General features: G+C 45.6%; 1 protein-coding gene across 2 annotated transcripts in view; it reads left to right on the forward strand.

Annotated features, from left to right (window-relative positions):
* Positions 1-20,249, forward strand: part of Kcnh1 (potassium voltage-gated channel subfamily H member 1) — a 317,409-nt gene that overhangs the window by 229,014 nt on the left and 68,146 nt on the right. For both annotated transcript variants that reach the window (XM_052200367.1, XM_052200368.1), the window contains exon 10: positions 15,534-15,730. In XM_052200367.1, the coding sequence (XP_052056327.1) occupies positions 15,534-15,730 (197 nt within the window). The remainder of the gene's footprint in view (positions 1-15,533; positions 15,731-20,249) is intronic.

A 20,249-nucleotide genomic window follows, 5' to 3' on the forward strand; every position in this document is an offset into this window, starting at 1 on the left:
CAAGCGTCACTTTGAGGTATGTAAAAAGTCAAATCAAAGGAATCCAATGACAGTTTGTTGTTGGGAGAGGTAGGCTCTCTCATTGGATAACAGGGAGGCTATTTCATCAGACATGGCAGGAAGGAATGTGGGAAGAGTGGGGACATGTCTAACATGATCTCTGGGAACTTGACCACCAGTGGCCCTGGAGAAACTTCTGAGGCAGCCACAGGATAGCTCTTCAATGCATACATCTTTCTAAGGGGACAAGGCATTGTGGCATACTCACCACTTATGGACATCTGCTTGTTGCCCAATATTGTGCAGATGGATCCTCATTAACCCATGCAAAATGGCTTTATTACTCTCTTGGTCTTTACGTGAGGCAGTTGAAGTTCGGAGAGGTAAGGAAATGTCTTCATGGCAGTTGAGGCCTGTGGGGTCTCTGACCTCAAACTTTCTGCTCCCACCAGAATTGTGGAATCCTGCCCCAGTATCCCTCTATCTCCAGCATCTCTATTTCTGCCCAACTTTCAAACTGAAATACTGATGACTAATGAAATGCATGGGCCCTGGGTGCTGTTGGTACTGCTGCAGTTTGGGGACATATGTTTTAGGTTCAGCGCATGGTTGATTTTTCCAGAAGACTGAGATGGGTAAGATGAAGTTACTGTGGTGTTAGAATAGAGTAGCTGACTATGTATAAAGTGACTTTGACGTTAGAATGAAGAAGAGGCTGACTATGTAGAGATGGCTGGCATTTTTAAAGCCTAATCTTATTCCTGTCTGATTTTGGAGTACCCAAAATATAGCTTCCTTCTTGTTTCCAGGGTACTTTGTCAACTCGCCCTCTTGGCTATATTGTATTCAGTGAACCCCAGTGGTGATGTATATGCCTTCAGCATTTGCTAGAACATGGTGAGGGAAGCCCACTGAGTCTGGATCAGAGCTGAAGTGTGTCTTGTCTGCTAGGTATCATTGTGTCCATCCTGCCTAGCAGCCTAGTCCTGCTCCTCACTCCCTCCTCTCAGCGAAGTGAGGTTGTGGGCCAAACACAGGAAGGGTGGAGACATTGCTGTCCTAAAGAAGGGGTTCTTATCTGCCTTTAAATTCACCAGTGAGGGCATTGGACTAGCCAGGATTCTTGCAAAGCGAAGAACTAACTGCTGACCAACCCTTTGAATTTGAATTAGAGGTAACCTTTCAGAGTCAGACATCTTGTACCAACTTCCCCACAGATCACTCATTATTTAAGCTTTCAGGAAATCCATCCTGGTGCCTAGCACTGTCTCTTGTGTGCTCATGATCAGGGATTGTTAATGTCTTGCCACAGACACCAGCACGTTAGACTCAGGCATGGAGGGATGGTATTCTGAAGAGAGACGAGGAGAACCACCCACTCCTCCCCTCCTCTCCTCCTCCCCTGCCTTCTTACGAGGCAGCAACTTCATAACCTGGTTGATTTGGCTGGTTACTGCTTCTCCAAATCTAGCCCCCTGGGCATCCAGCCTGCTCCAGTTAGCAGTGTGGTTGGACTTCAAATATAGCTCAACAGCTTTGGATTAAACGTGTTAGTTGTTCTCAAGATGTCCAGGCTAGAAAAAGCCTCCTCTATGCTTCCCAAAAGCCAGATTGAGCCCCCAAAGTAGGTCTAGGCTCGATATCCTAAATAACTTGCCAAGAGACTCTTAGTCTATAAAAGGACATGACAAATTCTTTGAGTCAGCCTGTCCTTTAGGCCGCAAGGCATACAACATTCCAAGCTGTTTGTTCCCTGGAAGCACCCACTTAGATCTTTTAAAAATTCCTTTCTCCTTAGAATCACTTTTGTTCAATGAACTGCAATCAGTTTCTTCCTACGAAGAAACTGGGACTTCTTAGTCCCAGTTTGGGACTATCACATGGGACTGAGAACTAGACCTTCATTGTCTTCCGATGCCCTTTAGTATATTCTTACCAAGATCTGTTGGACAGGCTCTGTCATGAGCAGGTAGCTGCAGTAGACCAAATCTTATCCCAGCCCGTAAGAGCTGCCTGTGGATCAAGTGATTCTAGAGAGCTGCCCTCTGCACAGTGAGGGTCACAGAAGAATGGAGATGCTCCTGGGGACTGTAGGATGAGTAGCTATCGAGCAGTGCTGTGTGCCCTGAGCTCTGGTAATGAAGGGAAATATGCCAGTACTTGTGCAGAGAAAATGCTGGGACACAGCTGCCCGTGCCCCCAGGCTCCGATCTTACCAGTTCAGTCACTTACAACTTGCTGGTGTGGCCCTTCCCTCTAACTGGACTATCCCACCCCCGGTCTCTGTTTAATTTTAGTGCAGACTCCAAGAACGAGAAGGGACATAACTGAGTGGGCTTAGCATGTGCCTGAAATAGAATCCCCTCTAACTAAAACCTTACAGACTTTGTGACAGCGGTCACAATCTAAAATGCTAATTACATTGCTAATTGATGAGTGTGCAAGTAAAACTCAACATTTGTCCTCTTGTCAGAAATGCAGCCTGATGTTTTCTATTAGTCTGTTGCCTTCCATAAATACATATGTATATGTATAGATATAGATATATAGATTAGATATATAGATATAAAAATATATATAGACATAGTGACCTAGTAAATCAGTTTCTGGAGCTGATCAAAGGCTGCAATTAGGGAGTGTGGCCCCGGGCCATGGTAGCCACTCTGATGGAAAACACACTGTCCCCTGAAGACAGTGATCATGGTAGTACTCTCTTACGATTCCTCCTCTGACTTAATTTTGCTATGACAACCTCTCACTTCCTTCTGGAATCCTCTTAGAAACCTCTTACCAGCTTCTCAACTTTATTTTTTTCTGCTTTTCACATGTGCATTTTTTGCCTTATGATATTTATTTATTTTTAATTTAATTAGACCACCCCCTTCCTCTTCTCACTCCTACTCCTTCCATGCCTAACATCCCCATTCACAGCACAGGGTGGTTCAGTCCTGTCCCCATAGCCTGAGGATCACATGTAGGTCCTCAGTAAGCACTCAGGTTAGTGCTTGCTCAGAGACGCCTTCTCGCATTTGCGGAGTTGGAAGGTCACTTGGCTTTTGCCTGGATAAGGTGCTTCTTTGGGCCGTTGTCAAGGTTGGATATTTAGCAGCATCTGCTGTTATCAAGGATCACGGTGATATTTCTTCTGGGGACAGAGAAAGCCTTGTCTAGAGGACCTTTGTGCTGAACTGAGACAAAGGCTTAGTGATCATGAGTGCAGGGGGCTCACTGTCCCTCTCCTGGAGCAAGCAGGCAGGAAAATGCTCACAGAGGAGGCGGAGCCAAACCGAAGGCTTGGGAGGCCCCAAGGGGTGTGGTAGGCTGAGTGCTGGGGTAGAGAAGCAGGGGGTTTCTCTGAGCACGGGAGGTAGCCTGAGTGTGAGCTTGAGCAGCAGGCTCAGGCCAGTGTGAGTGGATCGGGCTATGCTGGTTCCATCAGCTCAGAGCTCCTGCCTCAGTGAGCGGGGCTTTGCCAGCCTGTTGCACAGTGTCAGAAGCACTAAGCCTTGATCGTCATTTCATGTGAGGTTTGACATCGCCAGTCTTAGCTGTGGAGTAGTGGGAGGTGAGGCACATGGAGAGGGAAAGGAGACAGGAACCAGTAGGCAGGGGTCTTTTATGGACTTGGTTCGCTTCAACCATATGAAGTTGTTAATTTTCGACGTTTGTTTGGACCCACTCCTCAGGTGACCCTTCCCAGTGATTGACAGATGGGGCCATGAGGCCTTTGCCTTGGTGGTGGCTGTAAAGATGGAGTCAGAGGAGGTCGGGCATGGGCCAGTTGTGGGAAGGAGACTTGTGTGGTAGGTCATTCAAGCCAGCACATGAACTGGATCCCAGAGCTGCAGTGACAGTGATGAGATGCAGCAAGGCTGGCGTGGACAGCACTGTGTCATCATGAGAAACTGGGCACTAGCGAGTGAAGTATGACGTCATGAGAGCCGTGGTCCGAAAGCACTGCAGAGTAGGGCAGAGAGACCTGGCAGCTGTGCAGTCACCATGGCTCATGATAGAGTGCTGAGGTTTGCTGATCTCCAAACAGAAGGCCCACTAGGAGCAGCTGAATTACATAGAAACAGTGAATGACTATTAGCATGAATTTCTCCTCAAAGATTGCGTAAGATGCAGTTTGAGGGAAATTATTCATTTATTAGAATTCAGTTTTAACTGGGTATCTATAATTTTATTTGCAGAGTTTGCCAAACATAGTTGGGAGGTGCAGGTGGGTGAATTGTCAGGGACGGGGTGTCCTGGTTAGTTTTCTGTCAGTTTGACACAGCTAGTGTTAGCTGGGAAGGAACCTCAATTGAGAAAATGCCCCCCATTAGATCAGCCTGTAAGCAAGTCTGTGGGGTATCCTTCTCAATAATGTGATTTCTGATGCCTGGGAAGTGGGAAAGAAGTATTTACAAAGAAGAGGCCACAAAGCAGAAAGTGGGAGGCTTCCATTAGCCGTCCATGTAGAGACCCAAGGACATTGGACAGAGGTGCAGCCGGCATTGCTTGGAAAAGTGGGTCTGGAACCAGGACAAGAAGACGGGAAAGGCACTCCAGGTCTCAAGCTAGAGATTTAAGAATTAACAGAAGGAATGTAAAATGGGAAAGGGAAAGAAAAACCATTGGCAGAACTTAGGAGTCTTTCCCTAAATGACCAAGCATTTGAGAGCGTTTTTATTTATTTTTTTAATTAATTTATTTATTTTTATTTACATTGCAAATGATTTCCCCTTTTCTGGGTCCCCACTCCCCGCAAGTCCCATAAACCCTCTTCCGTCCCCCTATTCTTCCATCTACCCCTTCCCACTTCCCTGTTCTGGAATTCCCCTATACTCTTGCACTGAGTCTTTCCAGAACCAGGGCCCACTCCTTCATTCTTGAACTCAAGAAAGTAGAACCCAGAGATTCAAATAACCCCATTAAAAAGTGGGGTATGGAGCTAAACAAAGAATTTTCACATGAAGAACTTCGGAGAGCTGAGAAACACCTTAAGAAATGTTCAACTTCATTAGTCATTAGGGAAATGCAAATCAAAACAACCCTGAGATTTCACCTCACACCAGTCAGAATGGCTAAGGTCAAAAATTCAGGAGACAGCAGGTGTTGGCGAGGATGTGGAGAAAGAGGAACACTCCTCCACTGCTGGTGGGATTGCAAGATGGTGCAACCACTTTGGAAATCAGTCTGGCGGTTCCTCAGAAAACTGGGCATGTCACTTCCTGAGGACCCTGTTATACCACTCCTGGGCATATATCCAGAGGATTCTTCAGCATGCAATAAGGACACATGCTCCACTATGTTCATAGCAGCCCTATTTGTAATAGCCAGAAGCTGGAAAGAACCTAGATGTCCTTCAACGGAGGAATGGATACAAAAAATGTGGTATATTTATACAATGGAGTACTATTCAGCCATTAGAAACAATGAATTCATGAAATTCTTAGACAAATGGATGGAGCTGGAGAACATCATACTAAGTGAGGTAACCCAGTCTCAAAAGATCAATCATGGTATGCACTCACTGATAAGTGGATATTAGCCTAGAAACTTTGAATACCCAGGACATAATCCACAAATTAAATGATGTCCAAAGAGAGCATTTTTAAAGAGATGGGGTATAGCCATTCAGAATGACCACTGGGAATTTTAAATGACATTGAAAACTCTTATGATAAATAAAATGCTATTTGAATATGCTGTGATTGATCCCAGTTATGTGAAGACAAGCACACAGAGATGAGATTCCACGAGCATCCTTGCTAGCAAGCTGAGGTAGATGTCTTATTTGTGAGGCAGGAGATTTTTATTTTCTTATGAAATTTGTCTAGCTTTCAGGCTATCTTTAAAAGAGCGTGTGTGGGTCTGGAGAGATGATAAGTACTTGAGTTCAGATCCCAGCACTCCTATAAGAAGGTATGTGTGTGTGTGTATGTGTGTGTGCGTGTGCGTGTGCGTGTGCGTGTGTGTGTGTGTGTGTGTGTGTGTGTGTGTGTGTGTGTGACTGTTGTGATCCTGCAGCTGAAGAGACAAGAACTGGAGGTGTCAGGGCCTGCTGTTCAGATGAGCTTGCCCGTCAGTAGCTTCCAGGCTCTCTGAGTAGCTCTGTCTCAAAAAATGAGTCAGATAGCAATAAAGGAATACACTAGACATGAGCACTGGTCTCTACATCAAGTACACACATATGTGTGCATACATATGTATTTATTACAAACAAACACACATACAAATAAATGACCTTTTGTCTCTCTACATCATACAAACATACATGCATGTGCTACATATGAACACAGACACCAAACCCATACAAATAAATAAATAAATAAACATATGATATTTTCAAGATGACAGTTTAAATTTTTTTCAAGCCAGTCTTGAGAAAGCATCATTTGCTTTCCCAGACATTGTTAGGGGATCATTTTTAGGCACATTTTTTTTTCCAAAAGAATGTCTTGGCAGCAACTCTCTTGCCTTTTACTGTCCAATCAGAGAAAATGGTGTGTCTCTGCATGTGCCTACATCTCTCCTTCTGACTGTCCTTGGCCTGACAGGGAGGACTGAAAGGCTTATCTAGCAAAGGTTTGTAAACAACAACCTCAGTGCGATAAATGCTCACTAGTTCAGACAGGAAAGCCGCATCGTTCCTAGAGATGCTTCCCGGGTCCATGGGAGGCAGGGTGGGAGAAAAGCAGGCTCCGCCCAGTACTGCTGCTCTCCCCCCTCTGTGGGGCACCTCTGCACGGGGAGCAGGTGGACCGTGGGGTGAGCTTGTTGCCTGTACTTAGCTCGTGTCAGGAGCTGTGCTCAAGGCTCTCCACACTCTAAATAAACATCAGTATTCACCTAGCTGCTCCATCAACCCAAGTGATCATAGTAAATCTACTCTCCTGGTGAGGAGCCTTAATGCGAATCACCCAGACCTTTAAAGCACAAAACGTTTCTATCTGGTAACACCCACATCACGTGATCGAGAGAGGGTTAGAATAGACAGTGGGTGATATTTTCTAATTTCTCCTCCTGTTTAAGCAATGTTTCAAATTAGTTTTCAGTCCCTGAAGACATGGGAAGTTAGATATACTTTAAGTGATCTTTCTAAATGTAATCCCCATAGCTGTACTGTCCAGACAAAGGACTCGGTTGTCAGACGTTAATATCAGTTAGGGGAAGTATGAAGTATAGAGGCAGTCTTGTTTCAAATGTTTTAAGTAAGGAAAGTGTAACACAAGACTGTATGTATGGTGGCCTTAGCTAAAAATGTGTATGTGCGTACACACAAGCCAAGATCTTAACAAAAGCGTCCTGCATGGCAGCCTTCATTTTCAATTTTCAAATATGGTTGAATGATTTTCTACAATGTACTTCTATTCTTTTACAGATAACCAGGTGGGGAAAGAGCAAGTGAGGTTTATGTTCTCATCTGTAGCGATCCTGGTAACTTCCACCAGCTCTCAGTGGAGTGCTGGGGACTGCTTGCTTGTGGAGGAGAGGCACTTGGCTGATGTAATTTTATCTGACAGACAAGGAATCGTCATGGTGGTTCTGAGACTCTGCTCTAACTGAACCCTTCTGTGTGAGAGGGATACCAGTCTTCTTCACACTCAGCCAGTCACTGCTGGAGGAAGGCTGGGGACACGTATGGGGTGAAGGTTCTAGAAGACTTCTGAGACAGACAGAGCTTCTGTCTTAGGATGACCTCTTGTTCACACCCCTCATCTCTACTTCCTGCTCCCACTCACAGGGAAATTTCTAACGTACATTGTTTTATTTCATTTGTTGTAAAATTGCCTGTAAACTTTCAGCTTAGCAGAAAGCTGAATCACACAGGCTAAGGGAGCATTTCTGAGCAGGTCAGCAAGCCAGCCTGACAAGGCAGCTGCCGACCCACAGCTAAACTTGTGTTCTAGTGTCCAGTCATCTTCCCCAAATCTCCCAGCCAAGGACATCCTAGGCCTTTCTGCCACCCCCCCCCCCCTGCTGTGCCTCTCACCCACCTTTGCAATGATTTGTTCATTTCATAAGCATGCCGGGTGTGGTGTTAGGGGCCAGAGCCACAACATGAACAAAAAGGCCAGTTTCTCAGGGAGCTGATTCGCTCACCGGGAAGACAAGCCATCATACACTTAGCAGGCAGGGCTGGGAGTGGTAACAGTGCTAAGAGCAATATGCTGTCAGAATTCACACAGCAGGCATCCAAGCCAGTGGAGCCACAGAGTAAAGGAAGGCTTCCTGACAAAGGAGGGTTCAGAGCTGAGTGCCACCACGTTCAGTTGTATCTGGGGCTGGCCTAGGAGATCAGAGAGTGAGAAGGAAGGTAAGCACAGCCTTGTCCTCAGGATCAACACTGGCAGAGCTCAGAAGCCGCATCTAGCAATGAAGAGCCATTCAAGCCCATAGAGTTCCTGGGTCTCTCACCCTGTTAAGATGAACCTGGGTGGATTAGTAATGGGGAGGCAGTGAGGACTTTAAACAGAACAGGGACAGAATTGCACTTGGGCTTAGAAAAGTCATCCAGGCAGCTGCTTGGAAAGTGAATTAGAGAGCCTAGGTCAGAGGGGACCAACAAGGAGTACGCCAAGATGCAAGAGCAGCTTGACCTGATCTCACAGCGGTTTAAGTGAGAGAAAATGGAGCCAAGAGATACTTGGTAGATGAAGTGAGTGGAAGACGGTCCTTCACTGTGTGTGGAATAAGAGGGGACTTCATTAGGGTGAACAATTCAGGGGGATCACGGGCTTATCATGGAGGAAACTCATTCCTCCCTCAGATCATGGGTCTGAGCTAAGCGAGCATCTATGGGAGGATTCTGGAGGTCTCAGACTTGGGGTACTACAAACCCTGCACAGTGCATCCCAGATGCATGAGAACAGGGTGCAAGCTGAAAAACTCCCCACTCCAGCAGGGGTATGAGACTGAGGAGAGACTCAGGGGTCCAGAGTAGGTACCTAGGGAGCACCTGTACCTAGGAAGTGTGTTCAGGAGACTGGGAAGGACGACTAGAACAAGGAGAGTGGCCAGGACACTGTTACAGAAGTCAGGGGTAAGGTCGGGCACTGGTACCAATTGCTTGCAAATGCCATAGAATATGTTTTACTGGACAGAGATGTCACAGTTTGTAAGATCATCAATATTTTATGACCCGACTGTTACATGTATGTTGTGCTATGTGTGTACTCACATGAATATAACACACACACACACTTCCAGAGCTGGGCATAGTAGCATACACCTTTAATCTCAGCACTCAGGAGACAGAGGCAGGTGGATTTCTGTGTGCTTGAAGACAGCCTAGTTTACATAGCCAGTTCTAGGAAAAGCCAGCATTACATAGAGGGACCCTATCTCAAAAAAGTAAATAAAACAAAAACAAATATTAAAGTTCATATGAGTGCATTAGAAACAAATGTCAACACATTGAGGATTAGTGAGTATTGTTTAGATTGATTAGCAGAAGGGTAATGGTTGACAGGGATGAGATGGGTGGGTGACCTGCAAGAGAAAGAAGCTTGAGAGGTAGGTGGGAAGGTTTCAGGTAGTTGCGTTCCAGGGCCTAAGAAACTGTATGGGTCTGTGAGGGGTGCAACCAAGAGACCACAAGATGGCAGGTGTGCAGAGATGTAGCCAAGAGAGGACAACAGAGCAGGTGTGCAGCAGGTGTCCCTCCTTGGTGACTCTAGATCCCACCAAGCTATCAGTATTAACCACCATTAAGTCCAAGCATCATCTTCCCAGGTACAGCTGCTATTATGTGATGTGCTTTATATTTATGAACAAGAAGAGTCCCAGGGTTGAGCCCTAGAATTAGACAGATCATGGTGCTGACCAACCCCCCTGTGCCACCGTAGTAGGCATCTGCTCCATAAACCTCAGAGGTGGCAAGAACTCTTTGTTTCATGGAGAGAATGGTCTATGCAGGGAAGACTATTGGAACTGCTACCTAACAGTGAGAAAAGGTTAACTAAGACAAACAGGAAGCTTAGCTGGTGATCGGGGAACACCTCAGGATCTGTCTTCATTCCCACCTGCACAGTTACCAGAGAGAGCCACTGAGCCCTTCATGTCCATCTAACTTCTGTGAGGCAGCTCGATTATCTTCTCCATGAGCTCTCCATAGTCCTGCCCACTCCCCATATCAATCTTGGCATCGCTTGTGTTGCAGTGGTTTTGTTGTTCATCATGACAGGCATACATGAATTTCCTTTTCTTTCATTACAAGCTCCTTGGCACCAGAAATGACCCTAGAAATGATCTCCACCATTCCATCCAGCCCCATAAAATGCTGAAAGGGATCTCTGACTCACAAAAGATAAGTCCAAGTCATTGGTCTGGGTTGAGCCATGTGCGGAGATGGCAAGAGGTGGGAAGTCAAGCTAAAAGCTCTCTGGGTGAGGCAGAGACAAAGGCAGAGCAGGTGGCACTCGGAGAGGCCTGGCTGTGACCTTACTTGTGTAGGTTTTACAGACCACCTTAGTGCCCATCTCTAACTAGAAGTAGTTAAGAGGGTCATCTCCATGGCGCTCTCGTACCAACTGGAAGGAGAGCAGGTGTCTGAACATGATGCAGCTCTCCTACAGAAGTTACAATCACAGCCGACTTCTAGAGACAGATGTACTCTGTGAAATGGGGGAGTTTCACATCTGTCCCTGGAACCAGGGTCCACCCTGGCATGTCTAGTCCCAGCTTTTTTTGGCTGGGTCAGGAGTCCAATAAGCACTCAACACTTCAGCAGCCAGTGGAGTAGCGCCCAGGCTCTGTTCCCAGGAGCGTCTTTCCTCTCACACCTTAGAGAGGAAGTCATTGGTGAGATTTGCAGGGTGTCTGTCTGTCATCTGTCTCTGATGTATGTCCTCATTCTCTAAGCTGTGGCATATGGAACAGAGGTTGTGACCTCTGCAGCAACATTTCTTTATGCAATGGAGATGAGAAGAGCTATGCAGCTTTCTGGTATATTACAAGACGTCAACATTTAGCTTCTTTACACCCACCTGCAACCTCAGGCAGGCTTAGGGTTCTTTCTGATGTCTTTGAGTCTGAAAATGGCTAGTGATTTTAATAACAGAGGGGGCTAGTTTTGGACATGTGCTGTACCGGTGTGGGCTATCCTGTGAGCAGGCTTTAAAAGAACATGACATTAGGAATTATGGAAACAGCCAGACATCTCCCCCTGCCCCATGCCTATGGGCCAGCCAGATTGATCCATCTGGGTGAACTGGACCTGCTGGGTTAGAATCACAATCCCTTTCCTGCAAGCTCTTAACACTGAGGAAGGCTGCTTGGTGCTCCCAGGGTCCTATTCCGAACACCTCTTGAATCCACCCTGCAGTTCCCTTGGTATCCTTCCTACCAGCCCCGTTTGCCTCTGCCCTTCACTGCACCGAGCTGCCTGCAGGGTCTCCATTCCTCCTGTGCTGTGTCCCTGTGTACTTCATCCCTGGAACCTGCCTTTCCTATCTGTTCTTCAGGCCTCACTGGTGCCCCGCCAGAGGGCAGACTCAGAAATGGTGCTGTGTGTGTAACTGGGGGAGTACATGGGGCGATTTACTAGGACAGTGCCGTTGGCTTGTTCTAATTAGAGACCTGCAGTGACTCCCCACCTACCCACTCCACTCTCCAAGCTCAGAACATCTACTTAGAACCTGAGCACCTAGGGAGTCACAAGGCAACAAGACCTTTAATGTTCTGCACCCCACACTCTGATTGGCGAATCCAGTTGACTGAACGTTTGGTTTCCAGGTGTGCTGGGAGCCTTCTGTTCTTGAGTGCACGGCTATGTCTTGCTTGAAGAATGTGTACAGTGTCTGTCCTGGCTTTTGCCTTTAAATCTCTGACCTGGAAAATCTCTTCACAGCCATTTGTGTCACACCAATGAGGCTTGTCATAGCACTGCTCTGCTCCTGCAGGTTTCCATGAGTTAACGTATATCTTTAAACAGCTCCCGTTTGGTAGAAGAGTTTGGGGTTTGCTTAGGATTCAACAAGTCCTGCATATCACATACTTAACCCTTAGATCATCTACACAGATCATCTGAGCCAACATGGCTGCCTTCACAGGAAGTAGCATCAGACACTATTGAATTTGGGCTGGAAAGCTAATCTGTGTTAAGACAACACCAAGTCTCCCAGCCCTGTGGAAAACTTCCCAGTGTGAGATGCTGCCATCTCTGTGCATTGATTCATATGTTTAATCCCTGCATGAATGTCCTATGATCTGTGCGGTAGGTAGATGTACCTCTTGAGAGGGTTCATAAATGAAATCTGTATAGTCGGATTCATTCATTAAACGCACGCAAGGAGCTATTATTTCACTTTAAGGGTTCTTCTGTAATTAGAAAATTTCATTAAGGAGGCATAATGTTTCTATATTGGGTCTTGTTTAAATGAGATAATCTTGGTAAGAAACAGATAAAATTACCAAGCAGCTTCTACGCAGAGGTTACAGCTTAATTATACCATGTTTCCTCTGGTAGGAAGCTGCCTCTCTCACCAGTGCTCAAAATGTGTAGCCAGGAAAGCCAACCTGTTAGAGATGATCCTTGTTTTTCCCTGACAGGAAATTCTGCCCATTAGAAAGGGTCCTCACCCTCTCGCATCACCTTCTTTCAGAAACACAAGGGTATTGAAACAGAAAGTTCACCCAAGAGTCCATTTCTCAGGCCAGAGCCCCAGGAACTATGTATCCAGGTGTCGGCGGCTGGATAACAACTCCTTACATGTCCTGGTTTGAGATACTCATTCTTGTCTTATAGCAGGCTTCTCAGATGACTATACACAGGTGGTTTCTAGGCCTATACTCACCAAAGGCATGACCAGGCTGCTGGAGCAGACAGAGGTTCATCACTGTAATTAGTGGGTATGTCTGCTATCAGATGAGAACTGCACTGGGGACTAGAGCACTACTTGTGTGTCAGGGTCTCCCCCATGCTGATCAGACTTCAAGACAGAGACTTCCAGGAATGGGTACCCCAAAAGACAGGCCATCAGCTTCCCATGACCTTGCCTTAAAAATCCCAGAATGTCATTTCTGCCAGACTGTATTGATTAAATGACCAGGTCCAGGTTTTATTCACCTACTCAAGTGACTTATGACATGTAACTGTACTGCCAGAAGGAACAGGTAGTGTTGGTTTATCAACAGTTTGCCATGTTTCTTCAGAAGAGGCATATTCACTAGAAGAGCCAGATTACATAGATTTGGAAGGCACACGTGTCATGGTGGACAGTGTGGGAAGGCTATATGATGCTCAGTATATATAGGCGAGTTCCTGGAGGTCAGTGCCATAGGGCATCGTGGAGAGAGTCTGTTTCCAGGGCAACCAGGAAGCATCCTACAAAAAAAGCTTCTACACCTACCTTAGCCACCCACACGACAGATAATTAAAATTAGAACTTGGCAAGGGGATCTATGTTTACACATAACATAAAACATCTAAGCTTACATGTTTACCTGGAAATTACTCCATGAATGTCCTATTCAGACCAAATCTTTAAAACCACTTTCATACAAGAACAATAGACATATAAGAACCATGAAACAATGTCCCCAAGCCACTCACAGTTTGCCTGATTTGGAGGAGGTGGAGGTATTGACTCACATTTTGGAGGTGCTTAGAGAAAAATGTGGAATATCTTATATGCTTGCAATGGACACTTGGTACTGGAGAAGAAGTCACTAAGCCTGGGTGTCTCAGGTTCTGCCCTTCCTTTGCTATTAGCAGGAAGACAGCTGTTTCTTGAGCACCAAGGGTGTCTGGGTCTTGGGAGCCTGGCTAACCACCACCTTTGTTTTCTTCTTCCTCTGCATGTTCTTCTCTGGCCCCTTTGAAATTCATAATCTGCCCTGAAGATGTATAAGCAAGGCAGACATCCAAACCACACAGCTAGAGACTATGCTAGGAATAAATTCAGTTTCACAGTAGACACGGGCTAACACATTCATACTTATGAGAGGCAGGGAGAATGTCTCTGAGAGGAGGTGGATAAGCACATGGTGACAAAGGTGACATGTCTTATTTGGGGCTGCTATGACAAAATGCTACGGCAGGGTCGCCATATAGGAGTAGAATTTTCATAGTTTTGGAAGACTAGAGGTCCAGCGTGGTTGAGTTATAATGAGGATCTTCAGATGCAGACTGCCTGCTTCTTACTATATGTGCAAATGGAAGAAATAGCATAAGAGAACTTTCTGGGGCCCTTGAATAAATGTGCATGGGATCAGACATGAGATTAAATTGTAAACTCTGTCTTTATCAGTTGTAGGCCAAAGGCTCCCTCCGATGCTGCTATATTAGGGTTCTGAATTTCAACATACAGGTTTTCTATACAAGCATTCATTTTACAATCTCGTATAGATTTACTGAATGTGCTCATAGGATTCCAGAGACAGAAAGAAGATCCTTGAGATGCTATTGCACAGGGCCTATATCACACACAAGTAAGTTAAAGTACACATTTCAGGAGGTGTGGGGGAAAATAAAGACATATGACACAAATTAATCCTTAGGACAGGAACAAAAATGGGAGGGGTCAAACTCACCGTTGCCTGATTCTAGGTAGATAGTCTCTGCTAGATGCAGCTTCCCTGTTCTTTGATTCCTAAGATGTCTACCCCATCTGTGGAGAATATCTACTCACCTCCCAGACAAACAGATGTAGACCTATGGCTCACTTCAGTCCTCACTTCTTCTTTGCCTACCAGTATCAACCAAGCTCCTACTATGTAGTTCTATTGTATAACAGTTTCTACAGAGATATGAGTAAATGTCTCCTTATTTCAGAGAAAGAACTGAAGAAAGACCAAAGTAATACCTCCAAGTCCCAACTTGCTGAGTGAATTTGTTGCAGGTATTGTGGAAGTATAAATGAAGAGTAGTTACACGAACATAAATAGCTCAGAGGCAGATATATAGCCCACCTCAACATGGGCGACAACTCATGAACATGGCAACCCTGAACTCTGCTTGACTGTCAGGAAGCTTGCAGGCTGGGGAGACCCCCTCCTTCTGGCAGTCATTACTGCTTCTATAACCTGAAAAGGGAGGAGTCTTGTGAATCTGGTAAGTTTCAGGGAGTCTCTGAGACTTGTGAGTTATTTTAAGACTTTGCAAGTCTTAAGGCGCTTCCTTCCCAAGAAGGAATAGTTCACATTGATGTGTAGAAATTGCTATACAACAGATAGAGCATTGTACTCTGAGGGGATTAGGACACACAGATCTCGTGTGCAAAGACACACAACAAACCACACAGTAAGCACAGGTTATCAGTGGTCTATGGGGGAAATGAGGTATAGACAGACCTCATAAGGTATAATATAGGATATTATGTTATCCTATGATAAGGATAGGTGGTGGCTTTCTAGGGAATCAGCACCACCCTTGAACAAGGTGGCATTAGCATGCATTTGTGCTATCTTAAAGGTTCTTGGGTAGCATGTTATTAGGATCCAAGTTATGACTCTTTGTTTTCTCAGAGCCCAACCTGCAGGCTGCCAGTGACTGCAGATCCCACCAGAAGGTCTCTGTGCTCATGACAACTCTCTCTCCTCAGGGAAAGGAGACGTGTTTGGAGATGTTTTCTGGAAGGAGGCTACCCTTGCACAGTCCTGTGCTAACGTCCGGGCCTTGACCTACTGTGACCTGCACGTGATCAAGAGGGACGCCCTGCAGAAAGTGCTAGAATTCTACACAGCTTTCTCCCACTCCTTCTCCCGGAACCTGATCCTTACCTACAATCTGAGGAAGAGGGTGAGCTTGTGGCTTTGATTCCTTCTAAGCTTTTTCCTGTGCACTTTGGGTAATTGCTGGGGCTGGGGAAATTTGCTAGCTTTTTATCTGAGTGGAGAACACCACTCCGAGGCAGCCCTGTACATTGCTTGTTTTGTTAGAGCTTTTGTTGTACAGTGGAAAGGAAAGCAAGTCTGTCGGACTAGGAGGTGGCTCCGTCTTAGTGTAGACAGGTGTTGCTGTGTCAGTCTGTGGGTTGTAGTTCCCAGCACTACTGGGACCTGTTAGCACTTTGAAAAGATGGATTAGACAGAGTTTTATAGAATGGCTGCATGGACCCACCTGATCAATGTCCACTGCACCCCCCAGTGCCTGGGTCCTGTAGAGTGGTCTAAAGCTACTATGCAGCTGGCTGGTAATAACAGTTTATGAGAAAGACACAAAAGTATGAAAGTAGGAGTTCGGCAAAGGAATCTGTGGGATTTGGTTGTCAGGAAGGAGTTATGCAGCCAGCCAGTGACTTGAGAAATAAGAAAAGAAAATGTGCTCCAAAAAAGGCTGTTTCTTTCATACCAGGTTGTCTGAGTTTTTCCATCTCTCTCTCTATTCTCCATGCAATTTTTAGTTTATCATGATTTTTATCTTGTGTTTTAAGTCAAGATCTCACCATGCAGCCCTCAAACTTTCAATCTCCTCTCATCCTCCCAAGGTCCATACCTGCCATCATGACTAGTTTTCTTCTGTGTGTTGGTTAAACACTAGTGGGGTCACTCCAAACCAAGAGGGTGAGTTGGAAGGATTTAATAAGAGTTTCCCCATAGTGACCTCAGACCCATCCCACTAACCTGCCTCTCACAGTCCTGGTCCCCACTCTAGCTCATGTGTGGTTTGTGCTGAAACATTCTATGTATGACAAACTCCTGAAAGATTCCTTGCCTCATTAGGTCTCTCCAGGTGTCAGATGAACTGGACTAGATAAAGAAAGCCAAGGACTTCAGGGGACCAAACCTAAAAGAAGTGCTATACAGGCAGGCTAATGGCAGTTGATGCAGCTACTACAGTGATCATGACTCTCCCAAAGTGTAACAAGAATATAGGAGGGGCAGCTAACAAGGAGGCAGAGAAGCCGTGTCCAGGGAATGAGTCAAGTGTGGAAGATATGCTGGAATAAGGGAAGAAGCAGACAACCCACTAGGAGAGCTTTTGACCATGTCCAGAGGAAAAAAAAAACCTGAGCTTGGCACTTGAGTCCCTTGAGCAAGTTTTGTTAAGGTCAGCCTTTGGCTATGCACAGTTGGTCTCTTCTTGTGCTAGTGCCTCCGGTCCATGCCTTGAGCATCCTGCTCAGAGAACTGGGAGCACCAGAGTATCCCGTGTCCTTATTGCATAACCAGATAGAGTGCCTGCCACTCAGGTACCATTCAAGGATGAGGGGAAAGAGGTGGGCCTCTGTGACTCTGTTTCCCAATCATGTAATAAAGGGTGATAGAGAAGACAGTTCTCTAGCTCTTTGATTTCAAGCCTGTTCATGTGACCTCTGGGGTAGGCTGGGCATTGCTGAAGATGTGTTCCTCACTGTCTGCTGGCTGGGAACATGGATGCCTGATGAAGATACTTTTAGCTGTATGGATTCTCCTAAAACCTATTTTTTGGTTTATTCCTTCTATCCGTGAAAGCCAGTTGATTATAATCGGCACTCAGCATTGCTGGTGACATGGGTTGAAAATATGCAGTTTGTGTTATTTGGAGAAATAATCATTTGGGGATAATTGTGGAACAAGTAAATCTGTCTTAAAAATAAATAACAAAAAAACCCCCGATGCCTTGGTGGTCAGACTGGTTTTATGCATATCAAGTGATTGACAGCTCTGCAGAAGAGCAAGAACCAAAGTTGTGGACAGTCTTGGACCATCCTTTCAAATGTCAGATCCCCAGAGAAGGGAAGGTGGAGTTTGTATGCGGACCCAAGGGTGTTTAGAGTCCCTTAATTTTCGGCTCTGGAACATCATGGGAGAAATTCAACCATTTGATGAAGAGTCAAGCTGCTTGACCTCTGAACTTTCGTCCCATCCCAAGTGCCTCTAAGTCTGGTATAGAAGCCAAAGTAATTTTAGTGACAGCCTTTATGTAAAGAGCCATTCTTTTCTTGGAAAAGGAGACTTGTCATTTTGGAGCACCCATTGTTGTCTCCCATTGTGTCCTTCTGTGAATTAATTCATGGTTGCACAGGGCACCAATGATGAGAACATTACATGCATGAATTATTCTCCTAGGTTCATTTTTTCTGACAAAGTAAAGTTATTCTTGTGACTGTTTCCAGCTTGGCAAAAATCAAGTGAATTATTTGTTAAGAGTCCTGAGGACACTGCCTGCCGTCAGTATCCGTCTGGGGACTTATCTCATCTCATAGCCCTCCTCCAGCACACAGCAAAAACTCGGAGCCAGAATGTGCCTCGGTATCCAGCCTATTTCTCTTCCTTGTTCTCACCATCCACCTGCCACAGAAATACCACAGAGCTGGTTGGAAATGAAAGAATCAGAGCCTGAATGACTCCCAGACCAAAGCATTCCTGAAGCCTCCTGGCTTTCCCGGGTCTCCAAATTCTAAACCTAACCTTTCTACCCCTGAGCCAAGGTGGATTCCACTGCCTTCAGAGCTACTTTAGAGTCTGGGCCAGGAAGGGTCTTGTCAGGTAATTCTGTCCTCCAGAGTCATGTAAGGTCAGTGCAGAGCTAGATAGGAGACTGTCAGCATTGATCTTCCATAAATTTTCTTGTTCGTGAGTTTTGAGATAATTGAGACTGGTTTGGATCCTGCCTCTGCTGCTTAATTCTTCTCTAATTCTGGACTTGGAAAAAGGACTCTTCATCTTGAAAATGGAGAAGATTAAGTGATAGTCTAGGTCACAGGGCACTTGGCTAAGTTGATTTTTACAGTTTTCTTCTGGGTAACACTCTACCCATTATCATCTTGTGCCTCTTCACAGAGGGGGCCTTCTGCCTCTGCTCAGAGTTCCTGCTCTGCAGAACTCAGCATATCAGTAGAGCCCTGTTGAGACCACAGGTTCATCACCAGAGAGTGAGGAGAATCTAGCATCCCCGTTTCTTCTGAGTAGAGCAGCCTGTGCAGCGTTATGAGACAGAGTGGAGCCATCAGCCCAGAGCCTGGCTGGGTGCTCTACAAGCATCTTTCTGCAGGCCCTGAGGCGCCTTCTGCAGGCAAAGTTGTCATGCTGCTGAGAGTAAGATCTTGCCAACTTCAGGAGGAGAGTAGCAGCGTTGGCCCAGTGTTGATTTATATCAGCTCTGAAATCCTCAGAGCCCACGATAGTGTTACCTGGTCATTATGTCTACTTAAGGGAGTAAACCAGGAGGCTGTGTGGAAGAGAAGCCCCTTTCCAAGGTTACCCAGACAAAGACCTGTCTGTGTACCTATGGCTAATAGTGTAGTACCCATGGCTATCCAGCCCTGGGTAGTGGTACTCAGCCTTTGACGATGTGACATCCTTTGACTTTCTTTGGGTTTGTTGACTTAGGGGATAGGCTGGCTGTCTTCTAAGCACCTTTGCTCCAGTGAACTCAGAAGCACTGAAACCCATCAGACCCCAGACTAGTGGTGAGGCACAAGGAAAGCACATGGAGATTTAATATCTAGCCAGTGTGCTAGGGAGTGACCTGACCTTACTAGAAAGTCACTGCTTTGGTGCTAAGGTCCCATTTTAATTCAGTCATTTGCTGCTGACTGGATGCTGATTAAACCTGTGCTTCTTGTAAAAAGAAGCTAATATTTTGGTATACTGGCTCACATCTGTAATTCTAGCACTTGGAAAGAGGGATGAGGCAGGAGGAATGCTGCTAGTTCAAGTCTAGCCTGGGATGCATGACAAGTTCCAGACCAGCCTAAGCTATATAGTGTGAGGCTTTATCTTAAACAACCCAACAGTAACAAAAGTGAGATAGCACAAGCTCTCTGATTAGTGTTATTGACAGTATCATGCATATAAAAGTATAACATGGCAAAGCTGGGCATGGGGTCATATGTCTCGAATTCCAGCACTTGCTAGAGGCATGAAGATTGAAAATTCAAGGACAAACTGGGCTATAGACTGAGTTTGAAGCCAGCCTGGACAATTTAGTGAGAGAAACATCTCAAAACCCAATACAATAAATGTAACTTGTACCTTCAGGAAGCTCCCTATGCACATTAATCTTCTTTTGTCCTACCCCATCTCCACTTCCAGGCTTGAAGAGTGAAGTCGTGCTTGGTCTCCTTGCGCTAGGAGCAGCTCTGTTTCTTTGGTTAATGATTTGTGTGGGCTTCACATGCCTGTGGATGGGGAAGAGGTGTCACCCCTTGGTGTTTGGGGATTGATCATTAGGACAGTAGATCAAATGTACCACAACTCAAGGATGCCAGCATACAAGCAATTAGGTAATTACCAGCAGCCAGTGCCAAGGATAATTGGCATGCAGGTAATTGGATGGGCACTTTTCATCCTCCAAGTGTAGGGCTTTCTTTTCAAAGCCAATATTATTGTGT

Source organism: Apodemus sylvaticus, chromosome 12 (genome assembly GCF_947179515.1).
Source record: "Apodemus sylvaticus chromosome 12, mApoSyl1.1, whole genome shotgun sequence".
Classification (NCBI taxonomy): domain Eukaryota; kingdom Metazoa; phylum Chordata; class Mammalia; order Rodentia; family Muridae; genus Apodemus; species Apodemus sylvaticus.